The sequence below is a fragment of the Diceros bicornis genome, chromosome 11 (genome assembly GCF_020826845.1).
Source record: "Diceros bicornis minor isolate mBicDic1 chromosome 11, mDicBic1.mat.cur, whole genome shotgun sequence".
NCBI lineage: Eukaryota > Metazoa > Chordata > Mammalia > Perissodactyla > Rhinocerotidae > Diceros > Diceros bicornis.
In genome coordinates, this window is record NC_080750.1 from 55,987,394 (window position 1) to 56,004,439 (window position 17,046).

At 38.2% G+C, this 17,046-nt stretch overlaps 1 protein-coding gene across 3 annotated transcripts in view; it reads right to left on the reverse strand.

The window, feature by feature from the left end:
* Positions 1 to 17,046, reverse strand: part of SH3RF1 (SH3 domain containing ring finger 1) — a 156,139-nt gene that overhangs the window by 43,174 nt on the left and 95,919 nt on the right. For all 3 annotated transcript variants that reach the window (XM_058550327.1, XM_058550328.1, XM_058550326.1), the window contains exons 3-4: positions 13,919 to 14,194; positions 12,999 to 13,094 (exon numbers count right to left, since the gene is read on the reverse strand). In XM_058550327.1, coding sequence (XP_058406310.1) covers positions 12,999 to 13,094; positions 13,919 to 14,194 — 372 coding nt within the window. The remainder of the gene's footprint in view (positions 1 to 12,998; positions 13,095 to 13,918; positions 14,195 to 17,046) is intronic.

Here is a 17,046-nt window from a genome sequence, read left to right on the forward strand (position 1 = left end):
CACAACCCTTAACTAACTTTGTGACCTTCAGGGAACCATTTTACCTCTCTTGATTGCAGCTTCCTCATCTATGAAATGAAAAAGTTGGAGCCAACGATCTTTTTGTCTCTTTCAGTTCTTCACAAGTATAATGCAGGATCTCACTTTAAACAGATAGAGTTCATTTTTCTATTTCATCTCTATTCCTCTAAATAGCCTGGTATATTTTTCCTGCATTCCATTTTTCCACATGGACAGTAATATTTGTTAGCAGGATGTTGCCATACTTTAAAATTACTTTAGACTTCTTCTGAAGCAGCAGAGAGGTTAGTATTAAAAAATGTTATTTGTTGCCTTTATAAGTTACAAAGAAAATCATAAAGTTAAGACTTTGGTAAACTTTACCAATTAAGAAATGGGGCAGAAACTTAGAGAGACTTTTGTTGTAAGTGTAACTCAACCTTCAGTAACAACAAGAAAGCAAGGATCTGACAGCTTTTAATGGAATTTTGATAAAGTTCATTTTTGAATGTTTGAGCTCAGTCATGTAGGCTTTCCATGACATTTATCTAGCATGATCTTTAAGTTTAGGAGTGCACTCATCACCTGCAAAATAAATTTGTATCCTAAAATACCTTCTTCCGAGCACTTAGGAAGGGTGAGACCTAGGTTGGATACAAGGTAAAATTCAGTACACTGGAGCCAACAGCAGGGACTGACAGGATTTGTTGATCTTAAAACTCTAATGTCTCCTCTTAAGAAACCCTAAAATTTAGAAAGAGAATTATCAGAAGTATAAATAAACATGAGAAAGGAAACACTGACAAAATAATAACAACAACAAAAAGGCAGTTTTAAAAATATCAAAATAATTTCTTATGCGTGGTTCTCCTCTTTGCTAAAGAAGACTTTGGCCTTTTTAAAAGACGAGACAAAGTTTTTTAAAGAGAAAAAAATCTTAATGAGAATTAAGTTGAATAGTCACTATTTTGTATGAAGCTTTACAGATGAATCAGCCTCTAGTTTTTGAGCACTAGGGAATACAAATAGTAGGTTTGAGGAGAGGAACTTATTCTAAATCACAATCCATTAGAATGTCCCTGAACACAATATTCTTTTGATAAAAGGCAAACAAAGACTTTTAAAAATATATTATGAAAGTAATATATGTTCATTATTTTTAAAAAAGGAAATAGTATAGAATATTATGAAGTAAAAAGTGAAAGGTCTCAGCCAGTTTCCCACATCTGTCTCCCCACAACCCACTTACCAGATATATCTCCATTTAACAGTTCAGAACACATTCTTCCATACATTTGCTATGTAGATGTTGTTAAATACCTATCTACTTTATTAATTTTTAACACAAATGAAACCAAGCAGTACATACTAGTCTCTCCCCTAACAGTATCTCATGACTATCTCTCCATGTCAATAGAGACAAGTTGACAGCATGGTATTCCACTGTACAGAGATGTCATCATTTAATATACCCTGGCATATTTGTGCAAGCATATCTGCAGGATAAACTCCTAAAACTGAAATTGTTGGATCAAAGTGTAAGCTTAAAACACTTTTTTGAAGGATATTGCCAAATTGCTCTCCAAAAAGGTGTCAAGTTTTCATCACCTCCCTGTTTCCCCCCATTGTTTATAGTATTAGGTGTTATCAATCATTTTTTTAAATCTCCGTTAGTTGGAGAGTAAGAAACTATATGATATTGTTTTAATTTGTATTTCTCTATTAATGAGATTAAACATCCATTTTCTTTTTCTAAGATTTGCTTACTCCCACACTTTATCCATTTTCCTATTGGGTTATTGGTATTTTTCCTACAGATTTATGTGTTCTTTATATATTATGTAAATAATTTTTAATAGATAGGTATGTATGAATGTATGTGTATATATTCATCAAGTTATAAATATTGTCCCAATTTATTTTTTACCTTGATATATGTTTATTAAACATAAATTTTTATTTGATGTGCCAAGTTTATCAATCTTTTCCATTATGGCATCTCAACTTAGCATGCTTTAAAAATCTTCTTATTCCATAATTATATGCAAAAAGAAAGTCTAATTTTTTTCTAGGATTTTCATGGTTCCATCCTTTCTTTTTACATCTCAGTCTTTGAACCATGTGAACATTTGGTTTTGTATAAACAATAAGGTAGGGATAGTGCTTTGTTTTTTCCACATGGCTCAGCAGCTGTCCCATCACCATTTATCTAACAGTCTATCTTTTCCTCAGTGGTTTAAAATACCACCTTCATAAAGCCATGTTTTAAATGTAGTACTCCACCATTCTGCTGCATTGCTAGGTCCAACGTTACTTCCCTAGACAGTCAGACACTTGGGAAAAAAACCAGTGAATGAATGCTATGGGATGGACATTCATGCCATTTACCTCCTCTTAGCAGAAATGAAAATATTTGTCTCACATTATAGTCCTCTGCAAAATGTTTTTTACATAATGACAATGAGGAATTTGTATTTCCATTAGTCTTCTATTCTTTCACGCAATTTAGGTAACAAGTTTTTTGTTTTTGAATGATCCAGATAGAAAACCAAGCTCAGTCTTCATTAATAATACAAGACTCCCCTGACAGAAAAGGAATAATTAAAGATACTGAAGGGATTACTCAGGAGTCTTTTTAAATTGATCCAAAAGCCTCCCTCAGGTAGCAGCTCCATTTACACCTCCATAAATATTTGCCGAATGAATAAAAATGTTGGTCTCTTAGAACTATCAAGGGAAGGGAGGGCTGCCTCAAGACCAGCACTGTCCAATTGAAGTATAATATGAGCCACATGTATAATTTTAAATTTTCTAATAGCTACATTTAAAAAGATAAAAAGAAACAGGTAAAATTAATTTTAATAATATATTTTATTTAACCCAGTATATCCAAGATATTATCACTTCAATATGTAATCAACAGAAAAAATTATTGAGATGGTTACATTCTTTTTTATTTTTGTACTGAGTCTTTGCAACCCAGTGTGCAATGTGGACTTACATCACATCTCAATCTGGACTAGCCACATTTCAAGTGCTCAACAGCCACACGTATTGGATAGCGTGGCTCTAGACCCTCAGGAGCTCAGGAGGGGAGTGGAACTGCATCCAAGGTGGCCATCTCCCGAGGCTCATTAACCACACGAATTTGCTGAACAGAGAAAGGACGACTGAAACTACTCCCCTGACCTCCCACGGCCCACATTTCTGAAGCCTCCCGAGCCCTGAAGTAGTTTACTGGTAATGACAACAAGGTCACTCCTTTACGCGGTAGGACAGTGAGGACACACAGACTCATAATGCAACTCTCATGACATCCTGCCGAGGGAAAAGGATTTTCAAAGTAACTGCCTCACTGCCCTAGGTTAGGAAGATGAAACATCAGTTACTTAGCTCCTCACTTATTTTAATTATCTTCACCTCTGTTCGCCCCAGCTGTTACAAAATAAATAAACTAGAATTTTCTTTTTCAGGTGTCAACTTTGAAATATAAGGGACGAAGAGAGATTACACTTCACGGAAAGCCTAAGAAGAATTTTAGCTTAGGGAGCTGAATAAAGGATCATCAGAGAAAACCACAGGAAAAGCTCTGAACTTGAAGTGAAAGGTCTAGGTTGGAGTCAGGTCTCTGCCCTCACTGATTGAGTAATCTTGGGTGGACCATTTAAATTCCATGGCTTCAGTTTGTTTAGCTGTATAAAACGGAAAGGTAATATCAATTCTGTATCTGCCAGGGAGCAATGAGTATGGGTTAAAGTGCTTTGTAATCTATAAAGTGCTATATGAATGTGAGTTATTCTCACCATTCACAGAAAAGTCCTAGTCCTTAACTTGTTTTGTTGCCTTGGGCAAATCGCTTTATCTTGTATGCGTCTCCAATTTCTCATATGTAACATGAAGTTGAACTTAATGATCTGTAAAGGTTTATGCCTATGCAAGGTACAAATACCTTTTCTGGACCCAAAACAAAAATATCCCATTCAAAATACTCAGAGGCAGAGACCTCTGTGTCAAGTTAGAGCCCTCAGGTCCACAGTGACAAGAATCAAACCTAATGGAGCCTTCCATCCAAACGTTTTTTGAGTGACTATTATCAGCCAGTCACAGCACGGGGTGGGGGAGAGAAGGAAACAGAGAAACATCCCCTCTGACGTGCGAGAAAAGAGGATCTAGGAAATAGTACCATGGGTTTCTAACATGGCAGGTAGGAGGTGCAAATCCACGTGTCTGCAGAACTCGGGCAGGTGAGGTCAATGAATGAAGAAGGCTGGATAGAGACCAACAGGGAGTGGTGGACACTATGGCGAACTGGGGAGTGTCTGCTCTCTCAAAGGGCAGCTGCTTGCCTCTGTCAGCTCATTTTTTTTTTTTTTTTTTTTGAGGAAAGCCAGAAATTTAGGCCTATGTAAAATCTCCTGATTTTTTTCCATCTTAACAACTAATTAAAACAAAACCACTCTGCGAGCCAAGCATAAAAGTCACATGGGGTCATACTAGTTGGCATTCTCCGACTTAGGGAGGAAAAAAGCAGAGAAGATAGCAGACGTAGGAGGAAAAGTGAAAGGCACGCAGAACTTCAGGCTACAGAAAGACCTGGCATGGTTTCCCAGACCAACCATCCAACCAATGCTCCAGAAATGAAAAGGGCAAAGAGTTTCAGGGAGATTAAGACTGGTGGTTGTGACGGTTAATTTTATGGGGAAAAAAAAGAAAAGAAAGAATAGTGGTAGATGTCACTGGGAGAATAAAACAAACAAGAGCTAAGGAAAGGCTGTTAGTCAGCAGCCAGGAGGGCACTTGCAGGGACTGGAAGGGCCAAAGGCTAACTGCAGGGAGCAAAAGCAGAGGCAGTGAGTGGGGGGAGCAATTCTTGTGAGAATTTTGGCAGAGACAGGAAGGAAAGAGATAGAACCATAACTTGAGGGGAGCACAGTCAAGGAGTATAGTTTTGGGGCAGATAAATAGCTGATCAGTTTCCCACATTAAGGGGAGCCAGGGGAGAGTGAATAACTGAAATGCAAAACAGAAAAGACATACATGATGTGATCACGTTCCTGGAGGACGAAAGACCTGGCAGGAGGAGACGGCAACTGCAAAGGAAGAGAAGCACTCCATGTGCCAAGGTGAGAGAGAGACTGTGAACAGGGAATAGGCAGAAAGATTTAGAGAGAGGAAAGCTCTGTTCTGAAAATTACGATTCAAAAGATAGTAATACTTAATAATACAAGTAATCTCGTACTTCTGAAGCAACAGATCTACAATCTAATCGTGGTGCTGAGGAGAGAAACCAGTGGATAATTTAAAAATTGGGCACTGGGGCTGGCCTGGTGGCATAGTGGTTGTGTTCACGTGCTCTGCTTCGGCAGCCTGGGGTTCGTGGGTTCGGTTCCTGGGTGCTGACCTATGCACTGCTTATCAAGCCATGCTGTGGCAGGGTTCCTACATATAAAATAGAGGAAGATGAGCACAGATGTTAGCTCAGGGCCAGTCTTCCTCAGCAAAAAGAAGAGGACTGGCAACAGAGCTCAAGGCTAATCTTGCTCACCAAAAAAAAAAAAAGAAAAAAAAATCGGGCTCAGTTCAGTTCATTGTGCTTATTGGATCCGACAACACACTAGGTTTTGTGAATGTTTCTATTTGGTATTTGTTCACCAAATACTCGGCCTAAGTATGAAATGTCTATAAACCAAAGACACATTCCAATGACACTTTATTTTCAAGGACCTCATTACCAGATGTAGGAATACTACAGAATATACATATATCTTAGGAGGTTAAGGATATGGAATTGTCATTAAAATCTAAGTAAAAGTTTGTCAGCATGAAATGACACACGGACAGACATTCCACAGTGATGTGTAATCAGGTAATAAACCATTGAACGAATATTTCTCCTGCCCCGGTACCTAAAGTAAGTGTGTGTGTGCCTGTGTGTGTGTGCCTGTGCATGTGTGTGTCTGTGGTGTATATAGGGAGTGGAGAGGAGGGTGATCACCAAGAAGGAATCTGGCACAGAAGGAGAATACTGAGAATATTGACCACCATGACTTTGCACTTTCATTTAAGATTTTCCTTCTTCTCAGCATATAGAGAAATTTTTCTCCATACAAATGTGAAGCCTAATAGGTACATTGCCACTTAACTCTATTATAAAAGGCTACGTTGTTTTACAACACTTGGGAATAGTTTTCCTGAAACACATTCTATTTCATTATAGAGAAGCTTGTTCCCCATTGGTTTAATAATCAAGATGCTTCTATTTATGTCATTTATATGGCACATATACATACAAATGCACAGAATAGTACAGAACATTTACTTAGTCTTTTTCAGGACACAAGACACGACTTAACACTTGGTTAATTAAAATTTTCTTCTTAAAGCCTTAGTTACTAGCAAAATTTAGGAGGTATATAGCAATGTAATAAAATTTTTAAATAACAAATAATAAAACTTAATTGACCTTAAAATATTACGGTTTTAATTAATTTGTGATTTTTCTCTTAAAAAAGGCAATCTCAGATATTTGAAATTGTTGAATAATTAACCGTTTCTGAAAAATTAACTTTTTAAGTGCTAGAACCTGAAAAGTTGTCATTATTCTTGATGAAAAATCAAAATGTCTTCTACACTTCTTAAGCGAAGCTTGATAATAATAGTGATTCACCAACGTTAGGAACACTATCATCGTATGTGCTCAGAGGCTGGTGCAGGGCAGGAGTCACGGGCAGCAGTGGACTGCTGGATAAAGACCACACTTCACTTCTCAATTACTGGCTGTGTGTCCCTAAACAAGACACTTAACTTGTTTAAAAAATGGAAGAAAGAATTAACTAAATTATGGTTTAGCTACTAGAATGTTTATTATGTAGTCCTAAAAACTGATGGTTAGTAGTCCTATAATTATGTAGAGAAAGGCAAAATCACGTGTGTAGGATCATTAAAGCATAAGGAAAAAGAATGGAAGGATATTTACCAAAATTATATATGATGGGACTAACGGTTACTTGTTTCCTTTCCAACTTTTCTAGAATGTGATTATATTATAGAAATAAAATCATTAAAAATATTATATATGTAAGAAAATATTCTATATGTGGCTCTCAAGGAACACAGGAAAATATTAAATCATCTACACACATAACTATATTCTTAGCATGTGCCAGGTCTATAAGAATGGTACAAACTGAGTATTGCAGAAGTTCAAAGCAAGGAGAAGGTTATTTTGTTTTGCTTCTGTGTAGGAGAATTAGGAAAGAAAGGCTTCATGAGAAATGATAGTCTTCATTTGGACATTGAAGAAAGGGTGAGCTTTCTGCAGATATACAAACAAAGAAACATCTCAGATGAGCTGTAAAGGTAGCAATTCCAAGGTATGTTTTCCAGCTCTAATGATCATTAGACCACTTAGCTAGGGCCCTGGGTATGTGTAGGGGAATATGACCAAGCTAAAGAATTTGAGGATTCCTTGAGGAATCATTGTGGACATTAGACACCATTTTGTCATTATCCTCACCCTCTGATTAAGACTCTATGGGAGACCTACATTTTCATCTTCTATAAAACTACCCAGAGTACCGGAAACTGTCCATTCATGCAGTGAGAACTCAATAAACATTAACCTGATCTTTAGAATCTCAGCTCCCTAAACGTTTTCCTAATGGAAAACAAAAGGAAACTCTTAAATTAGAAAGAGGCTGCTGAATAACAGATGGAGTGTAAACTGCCCTAAATAAAGTTTCTTACCTAATTTCAAGACTCCTTTCAGATGGAGTCTAGTCAAGTTGCTTCTAGCCATATGTACTAAGCAGTTGTTCTGGGAGTCCAGAAGACACCTGCCTTTGCCCTTAGAAATTCAGAAGCCAGCGCTCATTTTTCCTTCTACCATTGTGGCCGAACAGAAGGCAACAATTACTTGTATCAAGCTGATAACATTCAGACAATATGAAAACCCACACCATGGGAGAGAGCCCACTGTGCTAAAAAAAAAAAAAAAAGCTACTCAACAGCAGATCCAATGTACTCAGTCAATCCGAATTAAAGATGCAAGTATGATGCTAAGCAACAGAGCAATTCTCCCTTACTGATTTCTCACCAATATCTCTAAACTTCATTTATAAAAATTAATTTACTTCAGAATTGAAGGAGAAAGTTCAGTGTGGTAAGCAACACAGTAATTCTGCCTTTCTGACTTTTCAACAATTTCTCTAAATTTCTTTTAAAAAATTCATTTACTTTAGAATTGAAGGGGAAATTTGGATGCTAAGCAATATAGTAATTCTTTCCAACTTCCCCCAAATTTTTCTACATTTCATTTATAAAAAATTATTTCAATCAATTGAACACTTCACTTTTTAATTTTAAGGGAAAAGAATACATCCCAAAACACAAATGATAGAATATCTTTTTATACTGTTCAATCAACTCTCTCTGATTAGTAAATCAAGCACTATTATTTTGGTCTTCTGCTCTCATTAGTCTCTAGAGCAAAGGCTTTAAGTTAAGAAATAAAGTTAACATTGCTATTCTTAGCCCCTCCAAGGGTCACCTTGGTGACTTCAAACTATGTACCTAAACCTCCACTTCTTATTCCTTGGAACACAGACATCTCCCAATTCCCTGCCTCTGTAGGTGAGGAAGCTAGCATTTCCACCGTGAGGCCACTGTGTGTGTGTGTGTGTGTGTGTGTGTGTGTGTGTGTGTGTGTGTGTGTTTCTGGTGGTAACTAAAGAGTAAGAATAGTTGTCTATCAGGCCATACCTACTTCATGCCATCTGTACAAAAGGAATGTTTATTTTTATATTATATCTATAGCAGAGGAGCAAGTAGCTAAATAATTATTTTTGTTGCTTAAAAAACTGGGCAAGTGATATTTCAAATGAATGACTAGGGATCAAAATAAAATGATAAACTTAAGAAAAATTTATAGTTCACCATAAGCCTACACTACAAAATAGTGTTTGAAAACGTCCAAAATCCCACATTTAGCACTTACTTCATTCAAACTTTTTGCTTGCTAAGAATCAAGTCATCCTTGTCCAAATGACTGCTAAACTTGAGTGAGTCAGCTCCAAATTTATGAGGTTGTTAAAATCTTCCATTCTATTTTGTAGAAGACTGGTATTTTTGAACAAAGAAAGAAGCAAGCTACTGATTTCTTTTTTAAACTGCATTCAGTCCTTGACAAATATACTCTTTTATATATATCCTGACACAGTGTCTTCAAGAATTCCCTGGATTTCCCCCAAGAAACTCCTACCCCTCACTACCATCCAGCTCACTCAAGTCTAGGAGAATCCTGTCTAAATAGAATAGAATCCACAAACTCTCCAGCTCAACTAGAGAGGGGTCTGATGAGAGACTCTCCAGAGGGGAAAAGTGAATGCGATCAAAGCAAGACAATCCTAATACTAAGAGCTTAAACAAAGACTCCAAGGGACAGAATTCAAGGCTACTTATACAGCCATTCTTTCCCCTACTCACTCTCACCAACCAGAGAATCTCCCCTATTCAAACGTAAAGGAATTTTGTACTTTAATAAGAGGTCAGGGGCCGGCCCCGTGGCATAGCAGTTAAGTGCACACGCTCCGTTGCTGGCAGCCCGGGTTTGGATCCCAGGGGCGCACCAATGCACCGCCTTGTCAGGCCGTGCTGTGGCAGCGTCCCATATAAGGTGAAGGAAGATGGGCACAGATGTTAGCCCAGGGCCAGTCTTCCTCAGCAAAAAAAGAGGAGGATTGGCATGGATGTTAGCTCAGGACTGATCTTCCTCACAATAAAAAAAATAAATAAATAAGAGGTCATTTGTTTGCAAGTACTATACACCATCACCATTTTATCACCTTATTCTAGTACAGGTGGAGATTGTAGTTCACAGTTATGGGATGTTGAGGGAGAAGAGAAAGGATAACTGAAGACAAGAAGGGAGGACAAACTATTCCAGCAGCATTTCTCACTATCTCAATCCTCCCATTCAATTCTCTCTTTATCCACCTCTAACACTCAGCTCCTTTCAATTTACCCCAACCCCTAATTCCACAGCCGAACCATTGACCCGAGATTCTACTCACAATCCTACCCCCAAGCTCATCTTGTTTAGAGTTTCTGCCACAACCAAGTTCCTTGGGAATTTCCATTACCAAAGCCAACCAGTAGGAGTGTAGGGGGAGTTCTAGCTCCTGCTGACAGGCCTGTGGCAAAGATGTCACTCTGGAGACTTGGAATTCAATTCTGAGCTCATTTCCCTCATTATACGTGGTGGTGAGACACTTTTATTTGATCATTCTTATATTCTGGCATACTCTAGGTCACGGTCTTATCTGAGCTCCAAACCACTATGCATAAGACATAGCAGTGCCAGATCCGTTGACATATGTTATCACATTCGATCTCAAAACATGTGGAGGGTAACAGTTTTTGGCAGCACTGTGAAAAAAGCAAAAGCCCTAACATGGACGGAGACTTAAATGTATGTTTACAAGATATAAGAAAATGATTTACACATGAATGTTTGTAACGCAGCCTGTTTCTTCATTGGGGACAGTAGGGGCCCTGAGTGGTTTACAGAGCAAGAGAAAGACTATATTCAGGAAAAAGGCCTTGATTCATATAGTTGGCTTTATCTGATGCAACTGCCTTGTAAGACAGTCTATACTTTATTTAAATAGTTGAATGCTGGTAGGTTGCTACTGAAATCTGCCTGCCCTTTCTTCCTCTAAAGGCTAAACCAGGCATCTCTAATACCCAGATGCTCTGCCCCTACGAGAAACGTCAATCTGATGGCCGGACATGAGAGAAATGTTCATAGTCTCCCAGAGATAGACAATTTGTTTACCTCGTCTCAACTGGCAAAATTCTGGTTCAAATGAGGAAAATACTCATTTGAAAGAAAAGAGTCAGAAGAATGAATATATTTTGCATTTGGGCAGAAGTTTATCTTTCCAACTTAAGTCAGAGTAAATAATCCTAATGACTTGAGTGACTCTAAGTGACTCTGGATTTGCCATGGGTGCATCTTTTATGCCTGTCTGCGTAATTCTACACTTGCCCAATAACAAAAGTATAGCAATCCTTTTTCATGCTTCACAAACCAAGTTTTGGCATGTAATATTGATAACACCTAACAAGTAAAGACAGGCTTTCACGACTAATCTTTTGCTTACCCACGCTCTTCAGTGTAACTATTCAAATACTTGGAAAAACTTGTAATTTTCCATGAACCACAGTTAGAACGTATAAATAATGTACAGGAAGGATTGCCTGAGAGTTAAGAATTTTTTTCTGTTGTTTACTTTCAAAAGAGGAAAAATATTTCAATAAACAGGAACATCTGAAGAGTATGGATAAAATTCAAGGCTCGTACATGGTTTGAATTACTTTTCCATGGATATACGGTAGTCAAACTGATTTTTTATAAAAACTTTGGCAATCTCACTGTCTATGGAGGAAACTGAGTGCCGGCTACAATGACACAATTTGTCATTTTAGTTTTCAGAATCATGCCAAAACAAATGCCTCAGATAAAAAGATGGGAAAATAAGCGATGGTGGTTTTTCTTTTTTACATGCTTTGGCATGGCAAAAAAAGAGCTGGCAAAAGATACATGCTTTGATGTCTTAAACAACAGAATTGCTTTCAATTCCCCAAACAGTCTGTGCTCTCTCTTACTTTTTGCCTTTCACACATGCTAGTCTTCCTGCATAGATGTTCTTTCTGACATAAAAAGCACCTCTTTCATTTCTCTTGGTTAACCCCTATTTATCCAACACATAGATATCCACTAAGACCCCACTTCTTCCCAGAAGCCTCCAGTGACCTCAGCTGACCTTGCAGGGTTGCTTGGGCTGTGTATCATTCTTTGAAAATGCCTTCAATTTTGTTTTCAGCAAGAAATTCTTATGACTAAATTACATGAAAGTTTATGATATATGACGTAATGAAGGCCTATTGCAAATTGTAACCTCCTAGTTCATTTTTGTGTTATTCTTTAAAATAACAGAATCACGTTACTTTATACATATTCTCTAAAAAGACTTCACTGAGGCAGGTTGGCCATAACCTTTCTGAATAAAGCTAATTAAAAACGGGGAGGGAGGGGATGGCCCGGTGGCGCAAGCGGTTAAGTGCGCGCGCTCCGCTGCGGCGGCCCGGGGTTCGCTGGTTCGGATCCCGGGTGCGCACAGACGCACTGCTTGGTAAGCCACGCTGTGGCGGCGTCCCGTATAAAGTGGAGGAAGATAGGCACAGATGTTAGCCCAGGGCCGTCTTCCTCAGCAAAAAAAGAGGAGGATTGGCGGATGTTAGCTCAGGGCTGATCTCCTCACAAAAAAAAAAAAAAAAAAAAAAACCGGGGAGGGAGGGCTAAGTAGTTGCTGGGTTGGGATGGAGGGAGATTCATTCATTTATTTAATGTTTATTGGAGGCCTACTCTGTGAATTACTATTGTAGTTCTGATGATGTGGCAGATAATGAAAAAAATAAGTAAATAAACAGATATACTCATCTCCCACCTTACTCAGGAACTTTATCAACCAGCAGATCCCAAAGTTAGCAAATGGAATAGAACACCTGGAAATAGTACAGGTACTGATAGGAAGAATACAGTAACATTTAATAAGACACAGGAATACTTCAAGCAGGGGGACAAAGTAAAGAGTTTCACACTTTTCAGTCTTTAGTAATCGAAGGACAGGATGAAGGAATTCTTCCTAATCCATCCAATGATCTGGAACAGGGCATTCTTTGTACTTTGTGTTTGAGAACTTTTTTTTTTTCCAATAGGCTAGGTTTTTGTCCCCCTCACCACCAGTTTTATTGAGATATAATTGATATAACTGAGATATAACATTGTATTAGTTTAAGGTGTACAACATAATGATTTGATGTATGTATATACTGCAAAATGGTTGTGAGAACTTCTTAATACTCAAATTGCATAATTAAGATTTATTTACTAAGCTGAAGACTAACATGACTGAAGTTTCCACAGAATAAGTTACCTCAACATATGAAATTGGAAATATTCCTATTTTGTCTGCCAGCATTCCTTCAGCCCAGTTTTCATCCACTCTGCGGATCACAGTCAGAACATCATCCTGAAAAAACAACAAACATTAGTCTACCTGATCCCATTAAGCTTGTGACTTAATTTTTCTTTTCAGTAAAGACACTCAAGTTTTAAGAGTACATGAATAAAAACGATATGACACATCTTTAGTATATGAATCCAACACTTTCAAGAATTAAACAGTAACTATCAGTCAACCTGCTGTCTTTTCAGACAGTGGTAAAACTATGAACCTTTCTGTACAACGAGTTGGCTGCTTATTTTGTTTAGATCCATGAATTGCAACCTCAAATGCTACCCATCCCAGCCTCTTGAACTTTTGTTTTGGATTACTTCTCAATCTCTTCTCCCTTTCTCTCTAATAATACACCAAATGCCCATTTAAGGGCATACCCTACTGATTTCTTTACAAAAAACACAGTATGCTGCTTAAAATTTCAAAGCATTTTATCAATTCAATAGATAGATTCCTGTGTGCTTTTCAGCAAAGACATTTACATATAAAATAAGCAAGTAATGATGTTTCATTTTGTTATTCATAATTCAGTGAATTAAAATTGCTGAGTGGCACAAAGACCCTGTAAAGTAGTTTAGAATTAAATTTAGGCCCTAAATATGAAAATGATACCACATAGAGCAGCAACCAAAATTATCTTTCATGTAAGAACAGTTTATGCAGAAAATTACTTTGTGACTTTAAGAAGAACTTCCAGATATTTTTAGAAGCACAGTGAGATAGTTCACATAAAAATACTGTTATCTTTTTGCAAAAGGAAATACAAGCCATATTCCCACGTATCCAGGTACAGAGGAAGAGCAGGCAAATGGAAAACCATCTCCTTCTAACTTTACCTTTGCAAACGGAAGGCAATCTTTGTCTGCTTCCTTGTCTTTCACTTCAAAGTCGTAAAGTGCTTTGCACTGAGGTGGGGGCTGAGGTAACGGTTTGATAATCTGCACAAAGTTGGTGGGGAAAAAGCCATGGATCCCGTTGACTTCCCCGTGGTACCAATTTTCATCCACTTGTCGCCGCAAAATGATGATGTCACCTTTGCTGAACTTAAGGTCTCCGGGCTCTTTCCCTTCGTAGTTGTATAATGCTTTGGCACATGGTAACTGAGGTATACCCTGAAGGAAAAAAGATGAGTTTTAGAGACAGAATGGTCCAAAAATGTCTGAAAATTTAACTGTATTGTCATTGTTTTTAAGTCAAGGTCATATCACCACTTTGCCCTAGGAAGAAAATCTCACATAAAAAACTATGTATGTGTGTCACTAAGAAACAGCAAACACAAACAAATGTCACAGTGGATCATCCATGCACCCTCTGCAATTTAGCTTTCTATTCCCAAGTTTAATTTAGCAGGGGATTTTGCCTTGTTCGGGCGTTTTAGTACATGGAAGTACAACAACTGAGTTTGGCTCCCTGGTGTAAAATCAAAAAATCATAACAAAATGAATTTCCGACATTAACTACTTTATTCAGCAGGAAAATTGATAAAAACTGAGAAAAAAATTTAAACAGAAGCACAATTCATTAATCTACTAACTACTTTTAAGCTTGATTGATAAGAAGCAGAGTTTGGCTTTTGGGCAAAACTTTTCCTACTGCTTTTAATGTGGGCAGTAGTTCTTATTCTTTCATGAACTCAACAAGTATTTATTGAGGGTCTACTATGTGCCAGGGTCTGACACAACAACAGTGAGTAAGACAGTCACAGTCACTGCCCTCTCAGGGTTTATCATCTGTAATCATAGAAACATATGCTCTTTTACAATTTGTATAGGAGCATTTGACTTCGCTCTTTCCTGGTTAGAGAGCACTGTTAGGTTGATATGCGAACAGATGAGGCGTTAAATGTTACTGCATTGCATTATGGTTTTAAATGACAGGTTTAAAAATGTGTGTGTAGCCCTAAGGCAATCTAATTATCAAATGGGTTAAATATGATACTTCCTGGTGGCATGAGGTACCCATTCTTGAGCATCAGTTTTCATTTTAAGATCTCTGGGCTCTCTGGGACACTGCTGCCTATCACTGACTCAGAGAATAAATGGCAAATCAAACATACATATAGTAATTCACTGAATGAGATTATTGGGCTCCTGCTCTTCATGTACTTAAATAATTTATTCATTCATCCAGAAAACATTTATTGAGCTTTTACTTTTTTTTCTTTTTGGTGAGGAAGATTAGCCCTGAGCTATCATCCATTGCCAATTCTCCTCTTTCTTCTGAGGAAGATTGGCCCTGAGCTAACAGCTGTGCCCATCTCCCTCTATTTTGTATGTGGGACGCCTGCCACAGCACAGCTTGATAAGCAGTGCGTAGGTCCATGCCCGGGATCTGAATCTGCGAACCCCGGGCTGCCAAAGCGGAGCAAGCAAACTTGACCACTACGCCACTTTTACTTTTTATCAGGCAATGTGCTAGTGCTGAGCATTTAAAGAGGAATAGGGTACAGTTCTTATCATTAAGGAATAAAATATTAGAAATCATTATAATACAGTGTAGTGAATGCAATGATAGAGATATGATAGAGGAGTAGAGAGCATAGGTCTCTGGGTTTCATGGGTGGGAAAATGAAACACTTCCTGGAGGAAGCAACACATGAGCCAAGTCTTAAAGAATACATAGGAGTTAGCCAGACAAAGCTGGAGTGGAAGAATGAAAGAGAAAAGTGAGGGCATTCCAGGCAGAGAAGATAGCACCAGCAAAGACATGGAGCATGTTGTGCAGAGGGACTGGGGTTTTATAAAGAATGCAGTGTTCCTTGAGAGGAATTATGGAACATAAAGTGTAAGAGAGGTAGGCAGAGGCTAGCCCATGAGGGTCTTTAATGACATATTAAAGAGTTGCAATTGCTGTGTCCTTCAGGCAATGATAAGCCACCCATGGGTTTGCAGTACAGATGGCAATAGTCAGAACCATGTGTCAGACAGATGAGTCTGGCAGTAGGGTGGAAAATGGACAGGAAGTGGGCGGGCAGGCGGACAGCTATGTGCAAAGCACAGGCCTAAACTAGTTGAAATTTTTTTTTTAAGTTTAATTTTTCTAATGAAAAAGAACAGAGAGCATTACTCATATTACTGCCCTCTCCTTGCCTCCCCTCTCCCCAAAAAAGTGAATCAAAGTTTTATACTCTTGACGGCAACAGAACTTCATAATATAGTTTTTAAAAATTAGTTTGGTTTCTAGACAGAGATTTAGAGTCTGGTCTACTCATAAGTCAAACTTTTTTTGTTAAATATTTTTGTTTGGCTTAAGAGGAAGAGCCAATTCTTGGCTCTCAAAATGCTACTGGCAGTCATCTTGGCTTGGCTTCGTCCACGTGATGCTGTGTTTGGTTAATCAGAGCTGCTCTAGAGGCCAATATCCTGGGAAGACAGGAGTTGAGCCTTCCAGAAGTCCTGAAACCCTCACGTGCCCTCTGACTTTTGGACCCTGCCTTAAGATCCTGCCTCTAATGGCATGACTCCTGTTATCCAGTCTTGACTTAATCTTGTAAACAATTCTGTGCCCTTTGCTTTCCCCAGAACGGAAATGGCCATCAGGAACTCTGGTGCTTCACAATCCTGTGAACTTTGGTCATATTCCATTCTGTGTCCAACTTTGTGGAAGGATTCTAATTTTTGTCTACCCTCACAGAGGTGCCTCACTACATTCTCTACTATGTATTTCTTGAAGTCTGGTTATCACAGTTTAACAATATTTCCCAAGATAGGTTTGAGGAAATAAACACAGCAATAAATGTTACTATGAGAGAGAAAGAGTGATGAAGCCAGAGACAGAGAACCCACAAGTAGTGTGGTAAACCAATTCTTGGAACACAGATGATAGGACCATAGTCAGGCAGGATAGGGTAAGGGGTGGAAGCACAGACTCCAAAACCAGAACGCCTGGGTTTGAATCCCAGCTCAGCCACTTATTAGCTGTGTGATCTTGAGCAGGCTAACCTCTCCGTACCTCAATTTCTTCA